The 24,609-nt window shown below is 40.7% G+C and overlaps 1 protein-coding gene across 3 annotated transcripts in view; it reads right to left on the reverse strand.

Annotated features, from left to right (window-relative positions):
• l(2)k09848 (WD repeat domain 74 lethal (2) k09848) overlaps positions 1-24,609 on the reverse strand; it is a 90,075-nt gene that overhangs the window by 41,754 nt on the left and 23,712 nt on the right. For all 3 annotated transcript variants that reach the window (XM_076198857.1, XM_076198858.1, XM_076198859.1), the window contains 2 exons: positions 15,267-15,388; positions 3,724-3,934 (listed from right to left, as the gene is read on the reverse strand). In XM_076198857.1, coding sequence (XP_076054972.1) covers positions 3,724-3,934; positions 15,267-15,388 — 333 coding nt within the window. The remainder of the gene's footprint in view (positions 1-3,723; positions 3,935-15,266; positions 15,389-24,609) is intronic.

Genomic DNA, 24,609 nt, shown 5'->3' on the forward strand with positions numbered 1-24,609 from the left:
AAGAGGAAAGGGACAAAAGGTAGGGAGGTTCTTAGAGTGAACTCTTTGAATGAAAAGGAAAAGGAGAAGGAGTACAGAAAGAAGCTGAAGGAGGAGTGGGAGGGAGTAGGGATAGAGTAGAGCTGGGTGTGGAGGAGGAATGGGGATGGTTCAAGGAGGGAGTCATAAAGTGTGCAAGGATGGTGTGTGGAACAAGAAGGACAGGGGGAAATAGAAGGGTAGTGAATGGTGGGATGAGGAAACAAAGAAGGTTGTAGAAGAGAAGAAGCAAGCTTTCACAGATTGGTTACAAAATAGGACAAGGGAGTCATATGAGAGGTACAAAGAAAAGAAAAGAGAAGTAAAGCAAAAGGTAAAGGAGGCAAAGAGGAGAGCAGATGTGAAATGGGGTAAGAGTATGACAGAAAATATTGAAAGTAATAAAAAGATGTTTTGGAAAGAAATTAAGAGAGGAAGAGGAGGTGAATCAAGTAGAAAAGAAAAGGTAAAAGGTGCAGATGGAGAGATGATAATGGAAGAGAAGGCAGTGAGGGGAAGATGGGCAGAATATTTTAGGGAGTTACTAAATGTGAAGGAGGATAGGGAAGTAAAGATAGCTGCAGTGGGAAATGCGAAGAAAATGAGAGTGATGAGTGAGGAGAATGGAGGAGAAATAAGGAAGGATGAGGTGAAGGCAGTTGTTAAGATGATGAAAGCAGGTAAGGCACCTGGTCTGGATGGATGCCATGCAGAATGTCTGAAAAAGGGAGGTACAGTGATGGTGGATTGGTTGGTGAGGTTATTTATTGTTTGCTGGAGAGAGGATAGAGTGCCGGAGGACTGAAGGAGTACCTGTATAGTTCCTCTTTACAAGGGAAAAGGGGACAAGTGTGAATGTAGTAGTTTCAGAGGGATTAGCTTGTTAAGTGTAGTTGAGAAGGCTTATGGGAGGATCTTGATTGAGAGGATTAGGAGAGGAACAGAAGGAGTAATTGGTGAGGAACAGTGTGGATTTAGGACAGGTAGAGGTTGTTTAGATCAGATCTTTGTGGTAAGACAGATATGTGAGAAAGCTATAGGAAAGGGGAAGGATGTTTTTTGGGCTTTTATGGATCTGGAAAAGGTTTATGATAGGGTAAACAGAAAGGCACTGCACTGTGGGAGGTTATGCAGATATACGGGATAGGAGGAAAGCTTCTGGGAGCTGTCAAGAGTTTTTATGAGAGTAGTAGAGCTTGTGTCAGGATTGGACATGGAGAGAGTGAGTGGTTCGAGGTGAAGGTGGGACTTTGTCAAGGATGCGTTATGTAACTGGAGGAAGTGGATAGTTTTAGATACTTGGGTGCAAATGTGGCAGGAAAATGTGGAGTGAAGGTGGAGGTAGAATGTAGATTGAGAGAAGTGAGTAAATGCCTTGGTGGATTAAAGAGTGTAATGAGGAATAGACGTTTGGGAATGGATGCTAAGAGGAGACTGTATGAAGGAGTGATTGTGCCAACAGCACTGTATGGGGCAGAGACATGGAACATAAGAGAAGAAGAGAGAAGGAGTTTGAATGTGTTTGAGATGAGGTGTCTGAGAAGTATGATAGGGGTTACTAGGCTAGATAGAGTGAGAAATGAGGAGGTGAGGAGGAGAACAGGGGTGGAAAAGGAGCTGGGAGATAGGGTTGATGAAAAAACATTAGGATGGTTTGGACACATGGAAAGAATGAGTGAAGAAAGACTAGTAAAAGAGGTATGGAAAGCAGATGTGGAGGGAGTGAACATGAGGGGACGTCCTAGGATGAGGTGGATGGATGGGGTGAAGGGGGCTTTGGGGAAGAGGGGAATGTCTGTTGAGGAAGGACGGGAGAGGACAGAAGACAGGGGTGAATGGAGAATGGTTGTATATGGATGATGTTGTGATTGCATGAGGTGGAATGGGTGGGGGGTGAGGTAGTATGTGTGAGCTAAAGTTGACACAGCCCGAAGGGATTTCTCCCCGTCCTCTCCTTTTATGCAATGGGGGGACGGAGAGGGGGGGTCGCCGATTTAATGAAGCGGCCTTGCTGTGAATGTGCTGTGTCTTGCGACACTGCTTCTGACCCTGGGCAGTGGACAAGGTGCAGGGATGACCCGTCATCGAGGAGGTGCTCAGATAAGTGTGGAGTGTATTCAGGGATGGAATGGGTGGAAATGATTTTATGCCTTTCCCTTTTTGGCTACCTCCCTTGTAAGGGGGAAGAAGCCTTGGTATATGTATGTATGCTTTTTGGCTACCTCCCTTGTAAGGGGGGAAAAAGCCTTGGTATATGTATGTATGTATGTATGTTGCTGGTGTGGTCATTCTGTTGCCTTTTGCTGGTGGTGCTTGTGAGATGTAGTATGGTGTTCTGATTTAGAATTGCATTCCAATCATTTTCTTGTAGTATTCTATGGGAAAGATCTCAGTTTCTACATGCAGCTGTCCAATTGGGTGGTTTTGGTGCATTCTGTTGGAACTCTCAGGGCTCTGTTCTCTAAAGTTTGTAAGTTATCTCTATTAATCTTGTGGATTGTTGGGAACCATGCACTGGAGGTGTATTCAAGGGTGATTCTTTTGAATTGATTGAAAAGGATTGTTAGACTTTCTTTCTATTGTTCAAAATCAGTGCTTGTGTTGGTTTAAGTTAATTTTCTTGTTGTTTCTGATTCTTTCAGCCAGATCCTTGATATAAGATCTGAAAGTCATACAAGTATCAGATGTTAGGCGTAGAATTCTAGGGTTCTTTTCCAATGGAAGGATTTGGACATTTAATTTTACTATAGGGTAAAACTTTTAATTACAACTGGTGTGAGTTAAACTTGATTTCTGGAGGGAAGCTTCCATTCTATCATTGTCAAGCCATTGATCTAGTTTATTCAAGTAGCCTTAGGTATTCCTTGCTGCTATTTTGTATTAATTGTGCTGGGTTATTATTATCAGGAAAGGGGAATGTCTGTTGAGGAAGGACAGGAGAAGACAGAAGATAAGGGTGAATGGAGAACGGTTGTGTATGAATGATGCTGTGATGGATGAAAGGGAGTGGGTGGAGGATGGGGGGTGAGGGAGTATGTGAGAAAAATAAATTGATGCACCCTGAAGGGATTTCTCCCCGTCTTCTCCTTTTCTGGATGAGGGGATGGAGAGGGGGGGGGGTTGCTGATTTAATGAAGCGGCCTTGCTGTGGATGTAGTGTCTTGCGACACTGCTTCTGATCCAGGGCAGTGGGCGAGATGCAAGGATGACCCATCATCCAGGAGGAGCCAAGATAAGAAGGAGGGAGGGAGGGAGGGGTAGATAGGAGTGGAGTATATGGGGATGGAATGGGTGGGAGTGGATTTTATGCCTTTGTTTTTGGCTATCTCCCTTGTAAGAGGGGAAAAAGCCATTGGTATACGTATGTATCTGCATGTGGTTATGACACGGCCTGAAGGGATTTCTCCCATTGTTCTCTAATTTCCACATAAAGGGACAGAGAGGGTGAGTCACCGTGTAAGTGAAGCAGCCATGCTGTGGATGTGCTGTGTCTTGCTGTATTGCTTCTGACCCAGGTAGTGGACAGGAGACAAGGATGACCCTTCGTCCACAGGGAGAAGTTGAGAGGAAAACAAGGGTAATAGAGGGAAGTGAGTGCATACTTTTAACCTCTCTACCTCCCTTATGAGGGGTAAGAAGCCCTTGGAATACAGAAAGATTGATAGATCAACATATGAGAAAACATTAGTAATTCCTTCCACTTACATTCTTTGCTCTAAAAATTGGTGTATCATGCCGGTTTAAGTCCCACAGCTGCAAGTCATTCCCTTTCCCACCAGTAGCTAAATGGTTTCTTGAATGAGGACTTTGTCTCATACATGTCAGAAACTCTCCTTTCTGTAATGCATTGATTTCCACTGGAGTGTCACTCTTCCATAAAGTAACTTGACCTGACTTAACAGCAGTTACTGTAATTCTGCAAAAGATGGAATTCAATAAATATACTGATTTACAAAATTTTTTGTCATCTACAGTGAATCTCCCATAAATGGGACTGCAAATTCAACCAACACCCAGAAGATCCATCCATTTTAAAAGGATAAACTAACACACAGATAGAGAACTTCCTTCACCTCCTCTTCCCATGCCTCTTTGTTGAGAATTCCACTCCCCTTCCTAATTCATTACCTCCTTGTCATTTCAATCACCATCCCCTTCATCCACCTCTCCTCCATGTGCCTCTTCCATTCATCCATCATGCACAACTGTTTATGCTTCCTCTACTGTTATGGTCTTCCTCTTTCCCATACTGGGGTATTGAATGTATAGTAACATACAACCAATACTTCAGGGACTATTTTGGGGTGTGCCTATGGACCACAGCCACAGTCATTTGTCTATGTTGAGTTTGAAATATCTACTCACAAAGAAATTATGTTACTGCTGTTCCTTTTTTATGTTGTTCCCCTGAAGATCTTTACCACTTCCATGACTCTACCTCTTCCTGATTCCCCTGTGATGGTGGTGAAAAGAATTCTGTCACATTTCTCTTGTGTGTCATTAACAGCAACTGAATGGGACAGAGCAAAAAGATCAAGAATCCTTCACTGTATTTTCCTCTTACATAGTGGTAAAAGATGAAAGGGTAGTAGAAAGGAAGGTGGTTGAGAGGGCATTAATGAACTATGTAGTGGTACCCAAAAGGTATACTAGAGGAGTTATGATGTTATTTATTTCTGGGGAGAGAGAAGGGGAATGTCATATCATTATCTGGTATACGGGAAATTGTACACACATATACCAAAGCCTTTTTCCCTCTTACATGGGAGGTTGCCAATGTCATATCATTATCTGGTATACAGGAAATTGTACACACATATACCAAAGCCTTTTTCTCTCTTACATGGGAGGTTGCCAAAAAATATTGGCATAAAAACCACTCCCACCCATTCCATCCCGAACATACTCCACTCCCATTCATCCCCCTTCCCTCCCTCTTGTCTTGGCACCTCCTGGATGACAGGTCATCCCTGCATCTTGTCCACTGCCCTGAGTCAGATGCAGTGTCACAAGACACAGCACATCCACTCCAAGGCTGCTTCATTAAATCGGCAACCCCACCTCTCCATCCCCTCATGCATAAAAGGAGAAGACAGTGAGAAATCCCTTTGGGCTCCATCAATTTATTTTTCACATATACTCCCCCACTCTCCATCCCCCACCCACTCCCCCTCATGCATCACAACATCATCTATTCACAACCATTCCCCATTCACACCTATCTTCTGTGCCCTACCATCCTTCCTCAACAGACATTCCCCTCTTTCCCAATGTCCCACTTACCCCATCCATCCATTTCATCCTATGTCACTCCCTCATGTTTACTCTTTCCACCTTTGCCTTCCACACCTCTTTTACTAATCTTTCTTCACTCATTCTTTCCATGTGTCCAAACCATCCCAATACTCTTTCATCAACCCTATCTCCCAACTCCCTTTCCACCACTGTGCTCCTCCTCAACTCCACATTTCTCACTCTATCCAGCCTATTAGCCCCTATCATACTAGAGGTGACCTATTAAAATGGGACAAGAGGGAAACAAGAGAAAAGAAACTAAAGAAAGACAGTTACAGAAAAAACCTGAATAAGAATAGTTTCCCACAAAGAATGATCGATGTCTGGAACAAATTGAACAGTGAAACAGTGAATGCCAGAACTATACATGATTTCAAGAAAAAACTGGATGTGGAGAGATACGAAAACAGGTCACAACAAGCATAGCTTCCGTCCCATAAAATACAACTACGTAAAAACATTCAAACTCCCCCTCTCTTATGTTCCATGTTTCTCCTCCATACAGTGCTGTCAGCACAATCACTCCTTTATACAGTCTCCTCTTAGCATCCATTCCCAAATATCTATTTCTCATTACACTTTTTAATCCACTAGGGCATTTACTCACTTCTCTCATTCTACATTCTATCTCCACCTCCACTCCTCCCTTTCCTGCCACATTTGCACCCAAGTATCTAAAACTATTCACTTCCTCCAGTCTCTCTCCCTTTATACTCATTTCCAGTCTGCTGCCACTTTCTTCCTTGTAAATCTCTTCGCCTTACTTTTACTCATATTTATCTTCAACTTCCTTCTTTCGCACACCTTCCCAAACTCTGTCACTAGCTTCCTCAATCCCTCCTCTGATCCTGCTACACATGCAGTGTCGTCAGCAAACAACAACTGGCTTATCTCCCACTTTTCTCCATTTTCTTTAACCATCTCCAATCCCCTACCTGTTACCCATACATTTACCTCTTGCACTACCTCATATGATTCTCTTGTGTCCTATTTTGTAACCAATCTGTGAAAGTCTCCTTTACTTCCTCATACACTCACTACCCTTCCTTCTATTTCCTTCTGTCCTCCTTGTTCCACACACCATCTTTGCACACCTTGTAACTCCCTCCTTGAAACTTCCCTATTCCTCCTCCACTTCTAGTTCTACTCTATCTTTCACTCCCTCCCACTCTTCTCTCAGCTTCTTCTTGTATTCCTCCTTTTCTTTTTCATTTAAGCAGTTTACTCTAAGTACCTCTCAATCTTCTGTCCTTTTCCTCTTTCTCCATCTATCCTCCACTCTCAACTTAACTTCCACCAAAAAATGATCTGATATTCCCACACTCTCTCACCTTAGAATATGTACAGTGGCCGCAAAAAGTTTGGGTGCAAAATTATAGGCGCCCCAACTTTCCCCTAAACTCAAAACATGCGAAAAATACAACTTTCCACCCAAGATATCAAATCGTACTTCTACGGTTCTAACTGCCTCCTACGGTTATTAGGAGGCAGTTAGAACCGTAGAAGTACGATTTGATATCTTCCTTGGCCGACCAGAGCGATGCTTTGGAGTACGAATGATGTCACTTCCTTCGTCTCGAAATTTCTTGGTCCACTTTTGCACTTGACGCACTCCAATTCCCACACGAGTAGCAATATCTTTACACTTATAACCCTCCTTATAGAGGGTTATGATTGTAACAACTGTGTCTCTTTCCAGCTCTTTACCACTTCTCATTACGGAGATATCAAGGCACAAAAACAGAGACCACCGCAAAAAAAAGACTACTCTCCGTGAGAGATGTTTAGAATCTGACTCCATGTGACATCGAGTGCGCCTAAACAGAGTTGCCAAATAGTGTGTATTGTCTCGGCTAAATACGGGTACAAACGCTAGCATTGAAAAATAGCGAAAAGTTTGGGTGGAAAGTTGTATTTTTCGCATGTTTTGAGTTTAGTGGAAAGTTGGGGCGCCTATAATTTTGTGCCCAAACTTTTCGCGGCTACTGTACATCCTTAACTCTTCCTACTATACTCCTGGTTACCACTATATAGTCCATCAATGCTCTATCTCCCACCCTTCCATCCACCACTCTCTCCCATTTGTACTTATGCTTGACTTTCTTCCTAAACACTGTATTTGCAATCATCAACTCTCTTATGTTCCATGTTTCTGCTCCATACAGTGCTGTTGGCACGATCAATCCTTCATACTATCTCTTCTTAGCATCCATTCCCAAATGTCTATTCCTCATTACACTTCTTAATCCATCAAGACATTTACTCGTTTCTCTCAATCTACATTCTACATCCATCTCCACTCCACCACTCCAGCCAGGGCGACATGACACATCCCTGACAAAGTCCCACATTTACCTCGAACCACTCACTCTCTCCATTTCTAATCCTGACACAGGCTCTACTGCTCTTGTAAAAACTCTTGACAGCTCCTAGAAGCTTTCCTCCTATCCTGTATATCTGCAAAACCTCCCACAGTGCCTTGCTGTCTACCCTGTCTTAAGCCTTTTCCAGATCCATAAAAGCCCAAAAAACATCCTTACCTTTTCCTAAATCTTTCTCCCATATATCTTACCACAAAAATCTGATCTACACAACCTCTACCTGTCTTAAATCCACACTGTTCTTTGCCAATTACTTCCTCTGTTCCTCTCCTAATGTACAACTGCAAAAAATATATATATAATCAAGATGCCAATGCTGGCATCCTCATGTACCTACTTGTGCCTCATGAACCCTATGCAGGTGTCATTGTACTGAAATGGTTAAAAAGCAAATTATCATACCAGCTACTAGATTGAAGGAACTGTTCAAATACAAAGCTAGTCCATGACAGGGGTGTTTCAAGGAGGGAGTCACAAGATGTGCAAAGATGGTGTGTGGAACAAGGATCTGAGGAAAAAAAAGGAAGGGTAGTGAGTGGTGGGATGATGAAGCAAAGAAAGTTGTAGAAGAAAAGAAATAAGCTTTCACAGATCGGTTGCAAAATAGGATAAAACTTATGAGAGGTACAAAGAAAATAAAAGATAAAGGAGGGAAAAAAAATAGCAAAGAAAATAAAAGATAAAGGAGGGAAAAAGGATAGCAGATGTAAAATGGGGGAAGAGAAACTTTTGAAAGTAATAAAAAAAAAAAAAATCTTTTTAGGTGGAAGGTAAGTGGAGGATAGATGGAGAAAGAGGAAAGGGACAAAAGGTAGGGAGGTTCTTAGAGTGAACTCCTTGAATGAAAAGGAAAAGGAGAAGGAGTACGAAAAGAAGCTGAAGGAGGAGTGGGAGGGAGTAAAGGATGGAGCAGAGATGGGTGTGGAGGAGGAATGGGGATGGTTCAAGGAGGGAGTCTTAAAGTGTGCAAGGATGGTGTGTGGAACAAGAAGGACAGGGGGAAATAGAAGAAAGGGTAGTGAATGGTGGGATGAGGAAACAAAGAAGGTTGTAGAAGAGAAGAAGCGAGCATTCACAGATTGGTTACAAAAGAGGACGGGGGAGTCATATGAGACGCACAAAGAAAAGAAAAGAGAAGTAAAGCAAAAGGTAAAGGAGGCAAAGAGGAGAGCAGATGTGAAATGGGGTAGGAGTATGACAGAAAATATTGAAAGTAATAAAAAGATGTTTTGGAAAGAAATTAAGAGAGGAAGAGGAGGCGAATCAAGTAGGGAAGAAAAGGTAAAAGGTACAGATGGAGAGATGATAATGGAAGAGATGGCAGTAAGGGGAAGATGGGCAGAATATTTTAGGGAGTTACTAAATGTGAAGGAGGATAGGGAAGGAAAGATAGCTGCAGTGGGAAATGCGAAGAAAATGAGAGTGATGAGTGAGGAGAATGGAGGAGAAATAAGGAAGGATGAGGTGAAGGCAGTTGTAAAGATGATGAAAGCAGGTAAGGCACCTGGTCTGGATGGATGCCATGCAGAATGTCTGAAAAAGGGAGGTTCAGTGATGGTGGACTGGTTGGTGAGGTTATTTAATGTTTGCTGGAGAGAGGGTAGAGTACCGGAGGACTGGAGAAGTGCCTGTATAGTTCCTCTTTACAAGGGAAAAGGGGACAAGTGTGAATGTAGTAGTTTCAGAGGGATTAGCCTGTTAAGTGTAGTAGGGAAGGCTTATGGGAGGATCTTAATTGAGAGGATTAGGAGAGGAACAGAAGGAGTAATTGGTGAGGAACAGTGTGGATTTAGGACGGGTAGAGGTTGTGTAGATCAGATCTTTGTGGTAAGACAGATATGTGAGAAAGCTATAGGAAAGGGGAAGGATGTTTTTTGGGCTTTTATGGATCTGGAAAAGGCTTATGATAGGGTAGACAGAAAGGCACTGTGGGAGGTTATGCAGATTTATGGGATAGGAGGAAAGCTTTTGGGAGCTGTCAAGAGTTTTTATGAGAGTAGTAGGGCTTGTGTCAGGATTAGAAATGGAGAGAGTGAGTGGTTTGAAGTAAAGGTGGGACTTCGTCAAGGATGCGTTATGTCGCCCTGGCTGTTCAACTTATACATGGATGGGGTGGTGCGAGAGGTGAATGCTAGGGTAGTGAGTCAGGGATTGGAGATGGTTAAAGAAAATGGAGAAAAGTGGGAGGTGAGCCAGCTGTTGTTTGCGGACGACACTGCGCTTGTGGCAGAGTCAGAGGAGGGATTGAGGAAGCTGGTGGCAGAGTTTGGGAGAGTATGTGATAGAAGAAAGCTAAAGATAAATGTGGGTAAAAGTAAGGTGATGAGATGTACAAGGGGTGAAAGTGGCAGTAGACTGGAAGTGAACATTAAGGGAGAGCGACTGGAGGAAGTGGATAGTTTTAGATACTTGGGTGCAAGTGTAGCAGGAAAAGGTGGAGTGAAGGTGGAGGTAGAATGTAGATTGAGAGAAGCGAGTAAATGCCTTGGTGGATTAAAGAGTGTAATGAGGAATAGACATTTGGGAATGGATGCGAAGAGGAGACTGTATGAAGGAGTGATTGTGCCAACAGCACTGTATGGGGCAGAAACGTGGAACATAAGAGAAGAAGAGAGAAGGAGTTTGAATGTGTTTGAGATGAGGTGTCTGAGAAGTATGGTGGGGGTTACTAGGCTAGATAGAGTGAGAAATGAGGAGGTGAGAAGGAGAACAGGGGTGAAAAAGGATTTGGGAGATAGGGTTGATGAAAGAATATTAGGATGGTTTGGACACATGGAAAGAATGAGTGAAGAAAGACTAGTAAAAGAGGTATAGAAGGCAGATGTGGAGGGAGTGAACATGAGGGGACGTCCTAGGATGAGGTGGATGGATGGGGTGAAGGGGGCTTTGGGGAAGAGGGGAATGTCTGTTGAGGAAGGAAGGGAGAGGACGAAAGACAGAGGTGAGTGGAGAATGGTTGTATATGGATGATGTTGTGATTGCATGAGGAGGAATGGGCAGGGGGGTGGGGGGTGGGGTAGTATGTGTGAGTAAATTTTGACGCAGCCCGAAGGGATTTCTCCCCGTCCTCTCCTTATATGCAAGGGGGGACGGAGAGGGGGGGTCGCCGATTGAATGAAGCGGCCTTGCTGTTGATGTGCTGTGTCTTGTGACACTGCTTCTGACCCAGGGCGGTGGGCAGGGTGCAGGGATGACCCGTCATCCAGGAGGTGCTCAGATGAGAGGGAGGGTGGGAGGGGTGTGGAGTGTATTTGAGGATGAAATGGGTGGGAGTGTTTTTATGCCTTTCCCTTTTTGGCTACCTCCCTTGGAAGGGGGAAAAAGCCTTGGTATATGTATGCATGTATGTAAAATTTTTTTAGAAGAAAATTAAAAGGGGAAGGGGAGGTAAATCAAGTAGAGAAGAAAAGATAAAGGGTGTAGATGGAGAGAGAACAGGATAGGAGACGGTAAGGGGAAGATGGGCAGAGCATTTTAAAGAGTTGCTAAATGTGGAGGAGGATAGAGAGGGCTTGTCTTTTGTTATGTCATGAATGCAGAAGTTGTAAAGCCAGAGCTACCACTTATAACAAGCTACATTCACTGGTAGCTTTGGCAGTGGCAATGTTTATGACATTTTCACTGCCAGCAGTATCCTTAACCCCTTCCATACGGTGCCGCACACGTAGGCGTCATGAGGAGCAAGTGGATTCGCGATGCTGCCATATCGGCGTCTTGATTATATTTATTGTAGTCGCCCCTGTGTTTTTACATTCTCCCAAATGCGCCCTGAATCCCATTCTCTGTGGTTTTCAAAATTCGCGGGTGAAAGAGAGAACGATCGATATAAGCGGCGACTATATTTTATGATGCGAATATTATTTCGTTACGTCATACGGCTGGCATTGGCTGCTGCCCGCGAGATTTAAGTCCCGTACTGAAGTGGTTAAAATGGCTGCTGAGGAGATTCTAGGCTATACAAGCTCACTCGTGACCTTTAAGTTCAGCTTCCAGATGAGAGGCATCACCGGCAGAAGTTAGACCCTCAATCAATGGCAGCCATTCACAGGTGTTGCAAAGGTCAACTTTTGGTGGGGCAAAGCTGATGTTATACACTGTAGCAAACAATTCCTGAAATTTTGACTCTGTAACTATGGACACTTGGAGATGGCTGGCCTCCATGAATCTCTTATAGTCCTGATATACCTGTGTTATTGAACCACCTGAAGCCAAGTACATCCTATTCTCAGACTTTGCCTTAGTGTAGTGACTAGCAACTATAGGTAGCTTACATAAGTACCCATGTACACAGTCAATAGGTGTGCCAACTATCTTTTTTCCTGATCAAATTGAATGGTGCTAGTGCCAACTTTGGATGCCATTTTCTTTTTCTCAACTATCAACTTCTCTGTGCCAATGCCGTGGATATAAAACCATTACCTACCACACATCTTAAACTCCTTAGAATTTGTCACCAAGAAGCCAAAGTTAACACTTTTCTGTGATTTTTTTATATTCTTTCTCTTATAATATTCCACTTTCATATAGCCAACAAAGTAGCTGTTACTAGAGTTAACATCACCCAGTGTCCAGAAATTATTAAAAATTTCTTATCTTCTCATGTCCTATCTTTGTGAAACACCCATTATGGCATGGTGGCCTTATCATCCTCACTGGCATTACTTTCTTGGTATTATAACTAATACATTGCTGCCCTAAGTTTCTGGCTTTTCTCACCTTAGTAAGCCCCCACTCACTCATGTGCCTGGTCTTCTTTCTTGTCCCCTGACCATACTAGGTCCAGCAACATTGACATAACCACCACCAGCCCAACCCCAACTAGTACTCAATGCATCACAATCAGCATTACCACAATCACCACCAGCACAATTATCTGTTCACTCTTCCTTTTTAAGTTTTCCTTATTACAACATCAATGTCATTATCACTATCACTGTCTTTACCAGGATGATAATGTCATGTTCCTTGACACATCACTGACACAAAGAGACATGAATATGGTGCCATAAACTACATTCTAACATGAACCATATTTGCTTGCTATCCTTAATGAAAATGTCTATTGATGTTAAATTCAACCAATTAGTAGGTTATCTCAAATTAGATAATATCTAAATGTGAATTGTTTTTTTTTTCTCATGTGAGTGTCCGAGTTGCAAGAGAACTTACAAACTAGCGGCGGAAGAGTACACGACTTGGGCACTTCGGTCCAAGGTTGGAGGCCGCCATGAATGATGACACAAAGAAGTAGTGTCTACATTATTATAAAAGGTGTTCTACTTTTTTGTTAGATAACTAGAAATTGGTAGTTTGTATGTTTTCTTCACACAAAACTAAAGAAATGGATAGATTGTGTGAAGCCAGGTAAATAGAGGTAGGTCAAGTTTATATTTATAATAAACTGGCACTTGCCGTTGGCACTGTTGTGTGGTCTTGGTATAAATCTAAGAGCTAAGAGACACGGCAAGTGGCGTCTCTGACCCCCTCACTCGTGCCCTGCACGTATCCCACATACACCAGGCTAAGGTAAATTATATATTTTTATATCATGTGAATTAAATAGTTTTACACTTCACCCTTTTGTTGTCCTTGTGAAGCAAGAAAACCCCTTTAAAAGGCAAATTATCATACTAGTTACTGGATTGAGGAACTGTTCAAATCACAGTCAAGATTTGATACATCAACTCAAAAACAGAGGCTGGTCCATGACATATAAATGGCGGCCTTTGAAGAAATTCCAGATTTTTTTTTTTAGATAATGAAGTGATCATCCTGAGTGACTATAACCCTGTTAAATATATCATAGGTAGAAGAAGAAGAAGAAGAAGAAGAAGAAGAAGAAGAAGAAGAAGAAGAAGAAGAAGAAGAAGAAGAAGAAGAAGAAGAAGAAGAAGAAGAAGAAGAAGAAGAAGAAGAAGAAGAAGAAGAAGAAGAAGAAGAAGAAGAAGAAGAAGAAGAAGAAGAAGAAAAAAGACATAGACACATAGACAGACTAGCACTCCGGGGATATTAGTGTTCAACACGTCCCAGGAAAACAAAATGTAGTAGCTAATGACTTGTTGTGTCCTGATACAAAATGTTCAAGCCTTGCTTCATAGGGTTAAACATTTTTATCCAGGGAAGGGGATATGTCATGTTCTATGATGTGTCGCTGACACAAAAAGATGCGAATATGGTGCCATAAGCCACATTCTAGCATGAGCCATATTTGTTCGCCATCCTTAATGAAAATGCCTATTGACATCAAATTCAACCAATTAGGTTATCTTAAATTAAATAATAATACTTAAATATGAATTAGGTTTTTCTCATGCGAGTGTCCCAGTTGCAGGAGGACTTACAAACCAGCAGCGGAGGAGAACACAACTTGGACACTTCTGTCCGAGGTCGGTCACCATAAATGATGACTTGAAGAAGTACCATCCACATTATTATAGGTTTTCTATTTTTTGTTAGATAACTAGAAAATGATCATTTGTAAACCTTCTTCACATAAAAATAAAGAAGTGGATAGATTGTGTGAAGCCAGGCAAATAGAGGTAGGTTAGGTTTATATTTATAATAAACTGGCACTTGCTGTTGGTACTGTGTTGTGCAGTCTTCACATAAATCTAACAGATGCAGGTAGTGGTATCTCTCTGACTCCCTTGCTTGTGCCCCACATATATCCCATATACACCAGACTAAGGTAAATTATATATTTTCATATCATGTAAATTAAAGTTTTGCACTTCACCCTTTTGTTGTCCTTGTGAAGAAAAAAAAAATTGAAAAGGCAAATTATTATACTAGCTACTGAATTGTGGAACTGTTCAAATCATGGCTGAGATTTGATATATCAACTCAAACACAGAGGCTAGTCCGTGACAATTTTGATCAATATCACTGTTGTCAAAAATTTCATATAAGTCATCATACTCAAGGTCCCTTGTTTCCATGGCAGCTAGCCATCTTGGTTTGCATTTGTCCCTAGTATGATAGAAATTTCCTATTTCTATCACTAATCCACATTCCTGCACATGATCTTCACTTTCCCTATCACTTGCCAACATTGGTGCAATATAATAGAATAGCACAACTTTATGAATAATGGAATAATAACCAATACATGACAGGAGCACTGTTCTATCAGTTCCTACAGTAGTGAAAACAAAGGAACTTGCATAGCCTGCATGCCTACATTATCACAGCAATGGGGGCAATGGTGCATGGTGCACTGATGGGCTGAGAATAGTGTCAGATGGCATCTGCTGCACACTGATTGGCCAAGAGTAACATCCCAAAATAATGCCTCCACTGAGCTGGCATCACATGTAAGATATTTTGTCTTTTAACATCAAATGCTCTAAGAAAAATATTTCCATAACAAAAATTGTAGTTTTTTGAATGGTATATGATTCTTATAGTGATGTTTTCCCTTTTCTGTAATAAAAGCATTTTTGAAGAGGTGTGGCATTTACCCCTATTTATTCTAGGAGACTCAATTAGCTTATATTTATGAATAATCTTTTATTTCTATAAAAGGTTTAACTCATAATCCCACAACACAAATACACGTTGACTGGAACTTACCCATCTATTCTGGCAAGTGATACAAGCTGTCCTTCCCTAACCTTTGCTTCCCATGATGACACAAATGCATTGCAACTTGTATCAAAGGTGCGCACTGTTTGATCTCGCAGTCCCATTAGTAACTGGAATGTGAAGAACCAATGAATACATATCCTATTTCCTATAAAATTATGACAAAGATTTTATATACTTGGAGAACAAGAAGTGGAGAGAAGTGTGGGAGGTGGTGAAGGATAGAGTACAGGTAGGAGTGGAGGAGGAATGGGATTGTTTACAGGAGAGAGTGACAAGGTGTGCAAAAATAAAATAGTATGTGGAACAAGGAGGATGGGAGGGAATAGAAGGAAGGGTAGTGAGAGGTGGGATGATGAAATGAAGAAAATAGTAGAAAAGAAGAAGCAAGCATTCAGGGATTGGTTGAAAAGTAACACACACACTTTCAACGAACGGACGGCTTGAAGAACGCTCTGAAGAAAAGTGCAGATTGTGGATACCAACGCAAAGAGAAGTGCCTTTTTGTATTTGCAGGGGGGGGGAAATTGCTCGTGGGGTAGTGGGAAAGTAAGGAAAGAGGAGAGGGGGAGGGATTGCTGGGGAAATGGAAGGTAATGAGGAGGTGGAGGAAATGGCCCTGACGGGCCGCCGTAAGGTAGACAAACGACCCCAAGACGAGTTGGATGATAACATGTCTAATAGGAATGTGAAGATTAGAGGTATAGATAGGAGCAATATAGCAGAAAGTGATGAGAATATTTTCAAGGGATTTAAAGAGAGTGGGGGGGACACAAACCCCCCCCCGACTGACAAGACTAGAGAAGAAGGTTGATAAGGTGATCGAGGACTTGGAGAGTAGGTTAGGTCATATGAACACCATTTTAAAAAGGGTTGAAAGATTGGAAGAACTGGAAAAGGCGAATAAAAACTTAACTGATGAAATAGAAGAACTAAAAAGACAGTTAAGAGAGGTAAAGGGGGAGAATGAGGAATTGAAGAAGAATAGTAAAGAAAACAGAGAAACAATAGCTAAAGAAAGTAAAAATTGGAAGCAAACCCAAGAAGGAAATAAGATTTCATTCACTGACATAGTCAAACAGCAATTGAAAGAACATACTGAAGACTCAGTTATTAACCCAAATTTGACGGGCCTGAGATGTTGTTGACGCATCTCACTCTCGGACGTCTTATCTACTTAACTTCCGCGCATAGCGGGGTTTCTGTATAAGGCCAGGGCCCTTCAGATTCACGAACATGTATTATTTATTATTATGTGTTGTGATGTGTTCATATGAGAATAAAATTTGTAAGACATCCTAAATTTATGTAAGCTTGAGTTTGGTTGCTTATATTACTAAGAGAAGCTTCAACTACCTTGTTTTTTTTATTTTATTTATGTATATCAGGTTCCATCCTTTACATATATGTTTATGTAATAAAAATAGTGATCACAAAATAATTTTTATTGAATTTACAAAAAGGAAAATAATAAAATTAGAAGCACCACATATATGCGGCAGCCCGTCCTCTGGTCCACTGGTGGTCAGTCTAGAAGACATGTCTGTGTTCTGCGTAGTTATTGAAGCACTTCCCTGGGCAGAAACCTAACTTACACTTGGCACACCAGTAGAAGGAGTCTTTTCTTGTCCCACTTTCTAAGCGACACTGGCGACAGCGTTTTCTTTTCTTGTCTGGGACTTCAGTCAAAAGATGACCTGGTCGTACACCTATAACTCCTGGTCCTGGTGATGGTGAGCGGCATCTGGTGTGATGAGGTTGAATAAGGTCTTCTATCAGCTCCAGCCTGTCATCCAGATGTGATTTGGTGCTTCCAAGTGCCCGGTGAATGAGATGAGTGTTCACAATGGCAGTGTCCAGCAGATGAAAAAATAACTTTATGTACCACTTGTTGGTTTTTCGCGGTACAGGGTACGATTGTGCCATTTGATCAGACAAGTCCACTCCTTTCATTCCTAGATTATAATCTAGGATGGCTTGTGGCTTGTGGCGTACCTCTCCCCTCCTGTTGGGTGGAAGGGGTTCCATGTTGTCTCTGTGCATTGTTGAGAGGATGTTTACTCTCCTCTTGTCCATCCAGGATATACATATCATGCCTGTAGCTGTTGACCGTGATGTTATCTCTCCTTTCTTCTTTACTACCATATCTTTTGGCATGAACTTTCTATTCATCCTTACTGTGCCAGCCACATTTGTTCGCCTTGCCTGGAGGTAGTGAAAAAGTTGTGGTGACGAATACCAATTGTCCACATACAAGTCGTATCCTTTGTCCATCATGTCAGCCTTCGTCATCAGATCAACAACTGCCCTCATAGCCACTGGATAATTTCCTGGTTCCTTCCCCATATAGACCTTGAAAGCTATGGTGTAGCCAGCAGCAGGACCATCACTGCAGCACAACTTGTATACCTTCAGACCAAACCGTGACCGCTTTGAGGGATTATACTGGACAGCATGATGTCTGCCACGATATGCCAAGAGACTCTCATCGACTGTCACAATTTTGGGGGATGTATAAACAGTCTTGAAGGTGAAGTCAAACATATCAATGATGTGCCTTAGCTTCCACAACTTGTCATTGTCCTTCTGAGGATCCATATTATTGGAGAAATGCATATTTGATGCAATCATGGAGTATCGGTCCCTACTCATGGTCTCACCAAATATTTCGGAGTGCAGAAGTTTGCTTTTTGACCAGAAGTGCTGTGCATGCGGACGATTCTGCACTCCCATGAGAAGACGGAGACCTATGAAGGCCTTCATCTCAGTCTCGTCCACAGGTGTCCAAGGCTTCGAATGGGCATAGGCTTTGGGTGGGTTCTGGCTGGCATATGTGTTTGTCTCCTCAGCAAATCTTTCCCACATTTCAGGAGGGAATAAAGATGAAAATACATCAGACACAGTGGAGTATCCATCCAGATCTTCATTCTGTACTCCTGGAGAACCAGAGAAAGCAAATCTCCTTGGTACGTTATTTTTCTTCTTCCACTGGAAACCAGATGTACCTGGTGCATTCCTGTCGTGCTCCTTCCTCACCACATTGGCTAGCGGCTCGTCCGAGTCTATTGATGAATCATGTATATTTACATAATCCAATTCTCCCCATTCTTCATCACTGCCCTCATTTGAGCTGTCCACGTCCTCAGGATCCCAGTCAGAATCGCCTACTTGTTGTTGTGTACCCGAAGTAGAGGGTACAGGTTGTTGTGTACCCGATGGTACAAGTTGTGTTCCACTTGCAGATGGAATGGCACGCCTTTTGGGTGATGGAGCAAGAGGTGCAGGGTCATCTTCGTCAGAGGATGATATACGCAAAGGGCGAGACTTGGAAGTAGGCCTTCTATGACTCGTAGGTCGAGAAGTTGAACGTAGAGAGGTTGAGGGCTGGCGAGGCATGTTAGCAGTTCAGAGGCCTGGCGAGAAACGACTTCAACCGGCTGAGTCTCGCCTTATATATAGCTCTATGGCCAATCATAGATAGCCAAGTGTAACATAATTTATTATCCAATCTCAGATCGTCTTATAAAATAATACATTTCAAATAAACCAATCAGAATGCGCCAATTCGGTGACATCATTCACCCCTCACCTCTATGGCCAATCATAGATAGTGTAACATAATTTATTATCCAATCTCAGATCGTCTTATAAGATAATATATTTCAAATAAACCAATCAGAATGCGCCAATTCGGTGACATCATTCACCCCTCACCTCTATGGCCAATCATAGATAGCCAAGTGTAACATAATTTATTATCCAATCTCAGATCGTCTTATAAAATAATACATTTCAAATAAACCAATCAGAATGCGCCAATTCGGTGACATCATTCACCCCTCACCTCTATGGTCAATCATAGATAGTGTAACATAATTTATTATCCAATCTCAGATCGTCTTATAAGATAATATATTTCAAATAAACCAATCAGAATGCGCCAATTCGGTGACATCATTCACCCCCCCTTGAGTAGGGGGGTATTGGAGTAATGAGGCGAAACTAATTATCCCCCCAGTCCCCCTCCCCTCTTACTTCAAATGGTAAACAAAGAACCTCTGGCCTTATAGGATAAAAAGACGCACATATGCTGAGGACCGAGAACAAGAGACAACACCGCATTTGTGCGTTCCCCGTGAATTTGGAACGTGGCTATGTAACGCATATATGCTGACACCCGATATCTTCAGAAATTTGCAAGTACCACATATATGCTGACCCCGAAATCTTGGAACAAAAGTGATTGCCGCACATGTGCGGCACCCGGGCAATTTGGGTTAAAGTGATGAGACAAAAGGAGAATATAGTAAGGGATTTAGCAGACAAGAAGAAATGTATAATTATATTAGGAATGGAAGAGAAACACAACACAGATAGAACCACAAGAATCAAAGAGGAAAATGAAAAAGTAAGCCAATTACTAGAATCAGTTCAGGAAGATGAACCAGGAATTATGAAACAAATCGAAGAGAAATTTAGACTCGGAAAGTATAGCACAGACAAGACCAGACCAATTAAGATTAAATTCAAGTCACAAACAACGGCAGAGAATATCTTATCCAAAACAGGGAAACTAGCAACAAGTGAACAACACAAAAAGATATGGATAAAAAGAGAAATGAATAAAGAGGAAAGAGAGGAAGAAAAGCAGAAAAGACTGGAAGCTAAGACAAAAAACGAGAACAGAACGGAGTCAGAGAAAGAGAGATTCTATTGGAGAGTAGTGAACATGAAACTAAGGAAGTTCGACATACAAAAGAAAAACATAAGGGAAACAGAGAACACAATGGAAGTGGCAGAAAACTAAGAGTGTCTTACACAAATATAGATGGATTAATAACAGGATTGAATGAGCTGAATGATTATTTGAAAGAAAAAGAACCGGACATAATGGGAATTGTAGAAACAAAATTAAAAGGCCCACTACCACCCAACAGTGTAGGACATGATGCATACAATTATTGGATTAGAAACAGAGAGAAAAAGCAAGGGGGTGGAGTTATGTTCCTGACTAAGAAGGATATAAATGTGAAAGGTGTCATATATGGAAAGAATACAGTAGAGATGATTATGATAGAAGTGGAAGACAGAGATAAGAAGAGCAGAAAATTTGTGATCAATTATGTGCCTCCGAAAACAGCCTCATGGGAGGAGAGTGAATATAAAAGTATGCTAGAGGACACAAAGATAGCATTAACTAAAATAATGGAAGACGGAGGAAGAATAGTTATGATGGGCGACTTTAATTGCAAAGAAATCTGCTGGGAAGAAATGACAGTAAAGAGTGGTGATGACTCATGGGGAAATGCTCTACTTGAGATGATTACTGACCATTCAATGACACAATGGATACAAGAGAACACTAGGTATAGAAATGAAGAAGAACCATCGAGGCTAGACTTAATAATTACATCTGAACCTAGAATAGTGGACAAGATTGAATATAAAACACCAATAGGTAAAAGTGACCACATATTGATTGAACTGGAACTTAATGAAGAAAAATATATGAAAAGAAATGAACAATATAGAAAAGGAAGAATGATGTATGAAAAAACAAACTTTGATAAAATAAGAGAATTCTTCCAACAAGAAAACTGGGAAGAAATATACAAAGAAGAAACATCAGTGGAAGAGAAATGGAATATTTTGACAAAAATTTACAAAAAAGGAGTGGAAAAGTATGTCCCAAGACAAAAACAAGAAAAAGAATATGTAAAATGCTGGTACAACAAAAGTTGTAGGGAGTTAAAAGACAAAAGAGACAAAGCCTGGACCAGATGGAAAAAAGACAGAAGACCTGAAAAATGGAAAATATATACTGGTTATAGAAATGAATATGTACAAAAGTGCAGAGAGAAAAAAAGAAAATATGAAAAAGATGTTATAGAAAAGTGTAAAGATCAACCAAAACTATTCTACAGATTTGTAAACAATAAACTGAAAAACAAACAAGACTTGGAGAAATTGAGACAAGGAGGAGTTGAATACACTGAGGAAATGGAAATGGCAGAAATTATGAACAAACATTTTAAATCAGTGTTTACAAGGGAAAATATACAACCTGAAGAGATTGAGTGGAAAGAAAAAGTCCCCCCTATGGAAGAAATAGAAGTAACAAAGAATGAAATATTGACACACTTGGGTAATTTTGATGTCAGAAAATCGCATGGGCCAGATGAAATAGCAAACTGGATTCTGAAAGAATGCAGGAATGAACTGGCAGACAAAATACATAGCATAATAAGCAGTTCCTTAAAAGAAGGAAAAGTTCCAGAAGATTGGAAAAAAGCAAATATAGTACCTATATATAAATGAGGAAATAAAGAAGAACCTACCAACTATAGACCAGTCTCTCTAACAAGTACAATAGCAAAAATTTGTGAAAGAATTATCAAAAGTAGATGGGTAAAATACTTGGAAAAAAACAACGTACTAAATCCAAGGCAATTTGGATTCAGACAAGGACGGTCATGCGTCACCAATTTAATATGTTTCTATTCAAGGCTAATAGATATAATACAAGAAAGAGATGGATGGGCTGATTGTGCATTTCTAGACCTAAAAAAAGCTTTTGACAAAGTACCACATAAGAAGTTGCTTAAGAAATTAGAATATGAAGGAGGAATACAAGGTAAATTGCTAAATTGGATGGAAGACTTTTTGCAAGAAAGAAAAATGAGAGTAGTGATAAGAGATCAGTACTCAAAATGGAATGAAGTAATAAGCGGTGTCCCGCAGGGAACAGTTCTGGCCCCAATAATGTTTGCTATATATATTAATGATATGGATGAAGGAATTGAAAGCTATATGAGCTTCTTTGCAGATGATGCAAAACTACTGAAAAGAGTGAAAACTGAAGAAGATTGTGAATCACTACAGAGGGATCTAAATAAAGTACAAGAATGGAGTAGGAAGTGGGAGATGGAGTTCAATACAAAAAAGTGTAGTATAATGGAATTTGGAAAAAGCAAAAATAGAATAACAGGATCATATAATTTGGGAGAAGAAGGAATAAAAAGAGTAGAAAATGAGAAGGACCTGGGAGTCATTGTTATGAATAATATGTCACCTGAGAAACATATAAATAAGATTTTTGGAGAAACTTATAATTTAATAAGAACAATCAAAGTGGCATTTACATACCTGGATGAAGAAATGGTGAGGAAAATCCTAATCACCCTGATAAGACCAAGATTAGAATATGCAGCAACGATATGGTCACCAAGTACAAAAAAATGTATAAAAAAACTTGAAAGAATACAAAGAGCAATCACAAAACTGGCACCAACACTCTCAAAACTATCATATGAAGAGAGACTACAAAAACTTAAACTACAGACACTAGAGCAAAGAAGAGAGAGAGGAGATTTGATAGCTATTTACAGAATCATGAAAGGCATAGAAATTACTGATAGAGAGAATCTGATAAAATGGGATGACAGAAATACAAGAGGACACGGAAAGAAAATAAAAAAAGACAGCTATAGAAGAGATTTGAAAAAGAACAGCTTTCCTCACAGAGTAATAGACAGTTGGAACAAGTTAGATGAGAAAGTGGTGTGTGCAAAAACAATACATGAATTTAAAAATAGTTTAGATAAAATGAGATATGAAGACGGGACCCCACGAGCATAGCTCCCCTTCCCGTAAAATACAACTAGGTAAATACACACACTTCAGCGAATGGACGGCTTGGATGACGTTCTGAAGAAAACTGAAGTCTGTGGATCCCAACGCAAAGAGAAGTGCCTAGTGTTTTTGCAGGGTGGGGGGGAAATTGCTCGTGGAGTAGTGGGAACGTAGGGAAAGAGGAAAAGGGGAGGGATTACTGAGGGAAATGGAAGGAAATGAGGAGGGAGTAGACTTTGCCCAGCCAGACAAGCGAAAGGTAAACAAAAGACTAAGTGAGGATGAAATGTCTAATAAAAATGTAAAGATTAGAAGTATAGAGAGGAGCAATACAGAAGTGACGAGAATATGTTCCAGGGATTTAAAGAGGGTGGGGGGGACACAACCCAACCCCCCCGACTGATAAGACTAGAGGAGAGAGTTGATAAGGTGATCGAGGACTTGGAACGTAAGTTAGGTAATGTAGACTCCATTTTCCAGAGAATTGAAAGGTTGGAACAACTAGAGAAGGCTAACAGAAACTTAACTGAAGAAATAGAGGACCTAAAAAGACAGTTAGGAAATGTAAAGGAGGAGAATGAGAAATTGAAGAAGAATAGTAATGAAAACAGAGAGAAAATAGCTACAGAAGCTAAAAATTGGAGAATAACTCAAGAAGGGAATAAGGTTTCATTCACTGACATAGTCAAACAGCAATTGAAAGAACATAATGAAGACTCAGTTATTAAAGTGATGAGACAGAAGGAGAATATAGTAAGAGAATTAGCTGACAAAAAGAAATGTATAATTATATTAGGAATGGAAGAGAAACATAACCCAGATAGAACCGCAAGAATCAAGGAGGAAAATGAAAGAGTAAGCAGTTTATTAAAATTAGTCCAGGAAGATGAACCAGAAATTATAAAGGAAATTGAGGAAAAATTCAGACTCGGAAAATATAGTACAGATAAGACCAGACCAATTAAGATTAAATTCAGGTCACAAACAACGGCAGAGAAAATTCTATCCAAGACAGGGAAACTAGCAACAAATGATCAATATAAAAAGGTATGGATAAAAAGAGAAATGAATAAGGAGGAAAGAGAGGCAGAAAAGCAGAAAAGAATTGAAGCTAAGGCAAAAAACGAGGAAAGAACGGAGTCAGAGAAAGAGAGATTCTATTGGAGAGTAGTGAACATGAAAATAAAGCAGTTCGACATACTAAAGAAAAACATAAGGGAAACAGAGAACACAATGGAAGTGGCAGAAAACTAAGAGTGTCTTACACAAATATAGATGGATTGATAACAGGATTGAATGAACTGAATGATTATTTGAAAGAAAAAGAACCGGACATAATGGGAATTGTAGAAACAAAATTAAAAGGCCCACTACCACCCAACAGTGTAGGACATGATGCATACAATTATTGGATTAGAAACAGAGAGAAAAAGCAAGGGGGTGGAGTTATGTTCCTGACTAAGAAGGATATAAATGTGAAAGGTGTCATATATGGAAAGAATACAGTAGAGATGATTATGATAGAAGTGGAAGACAGAGATAAGAAGAGCAGAAAATTTGTGATCAATTATGTGCCTCCGAAAACAGCCTCATGGGAGGAGAGTGAACATAAATGTATGTTAGAGGACACAAAGATAGCATTAACTAAAATAATGGAAGACGGAGGAAGAATAGTTATGATGGGCGACTTTAATTGCAA

Source organism: Oratosquilla oratoria, chromosome 15, assembly GCF_046742065.1.
Source record: "Oratosquilla oratoria isolate Oo_2021 chromosome 15, ASM4674206v1, whole genome shotgun sequence".
In the NCBI taxonomy this organism is placed as follows: Eukaryota; Metazoa; Arthropoda; class Malacostraca; order Stomatopoda; family Squillidae; genus Oratosquilla; species Oratosquilla oratoria.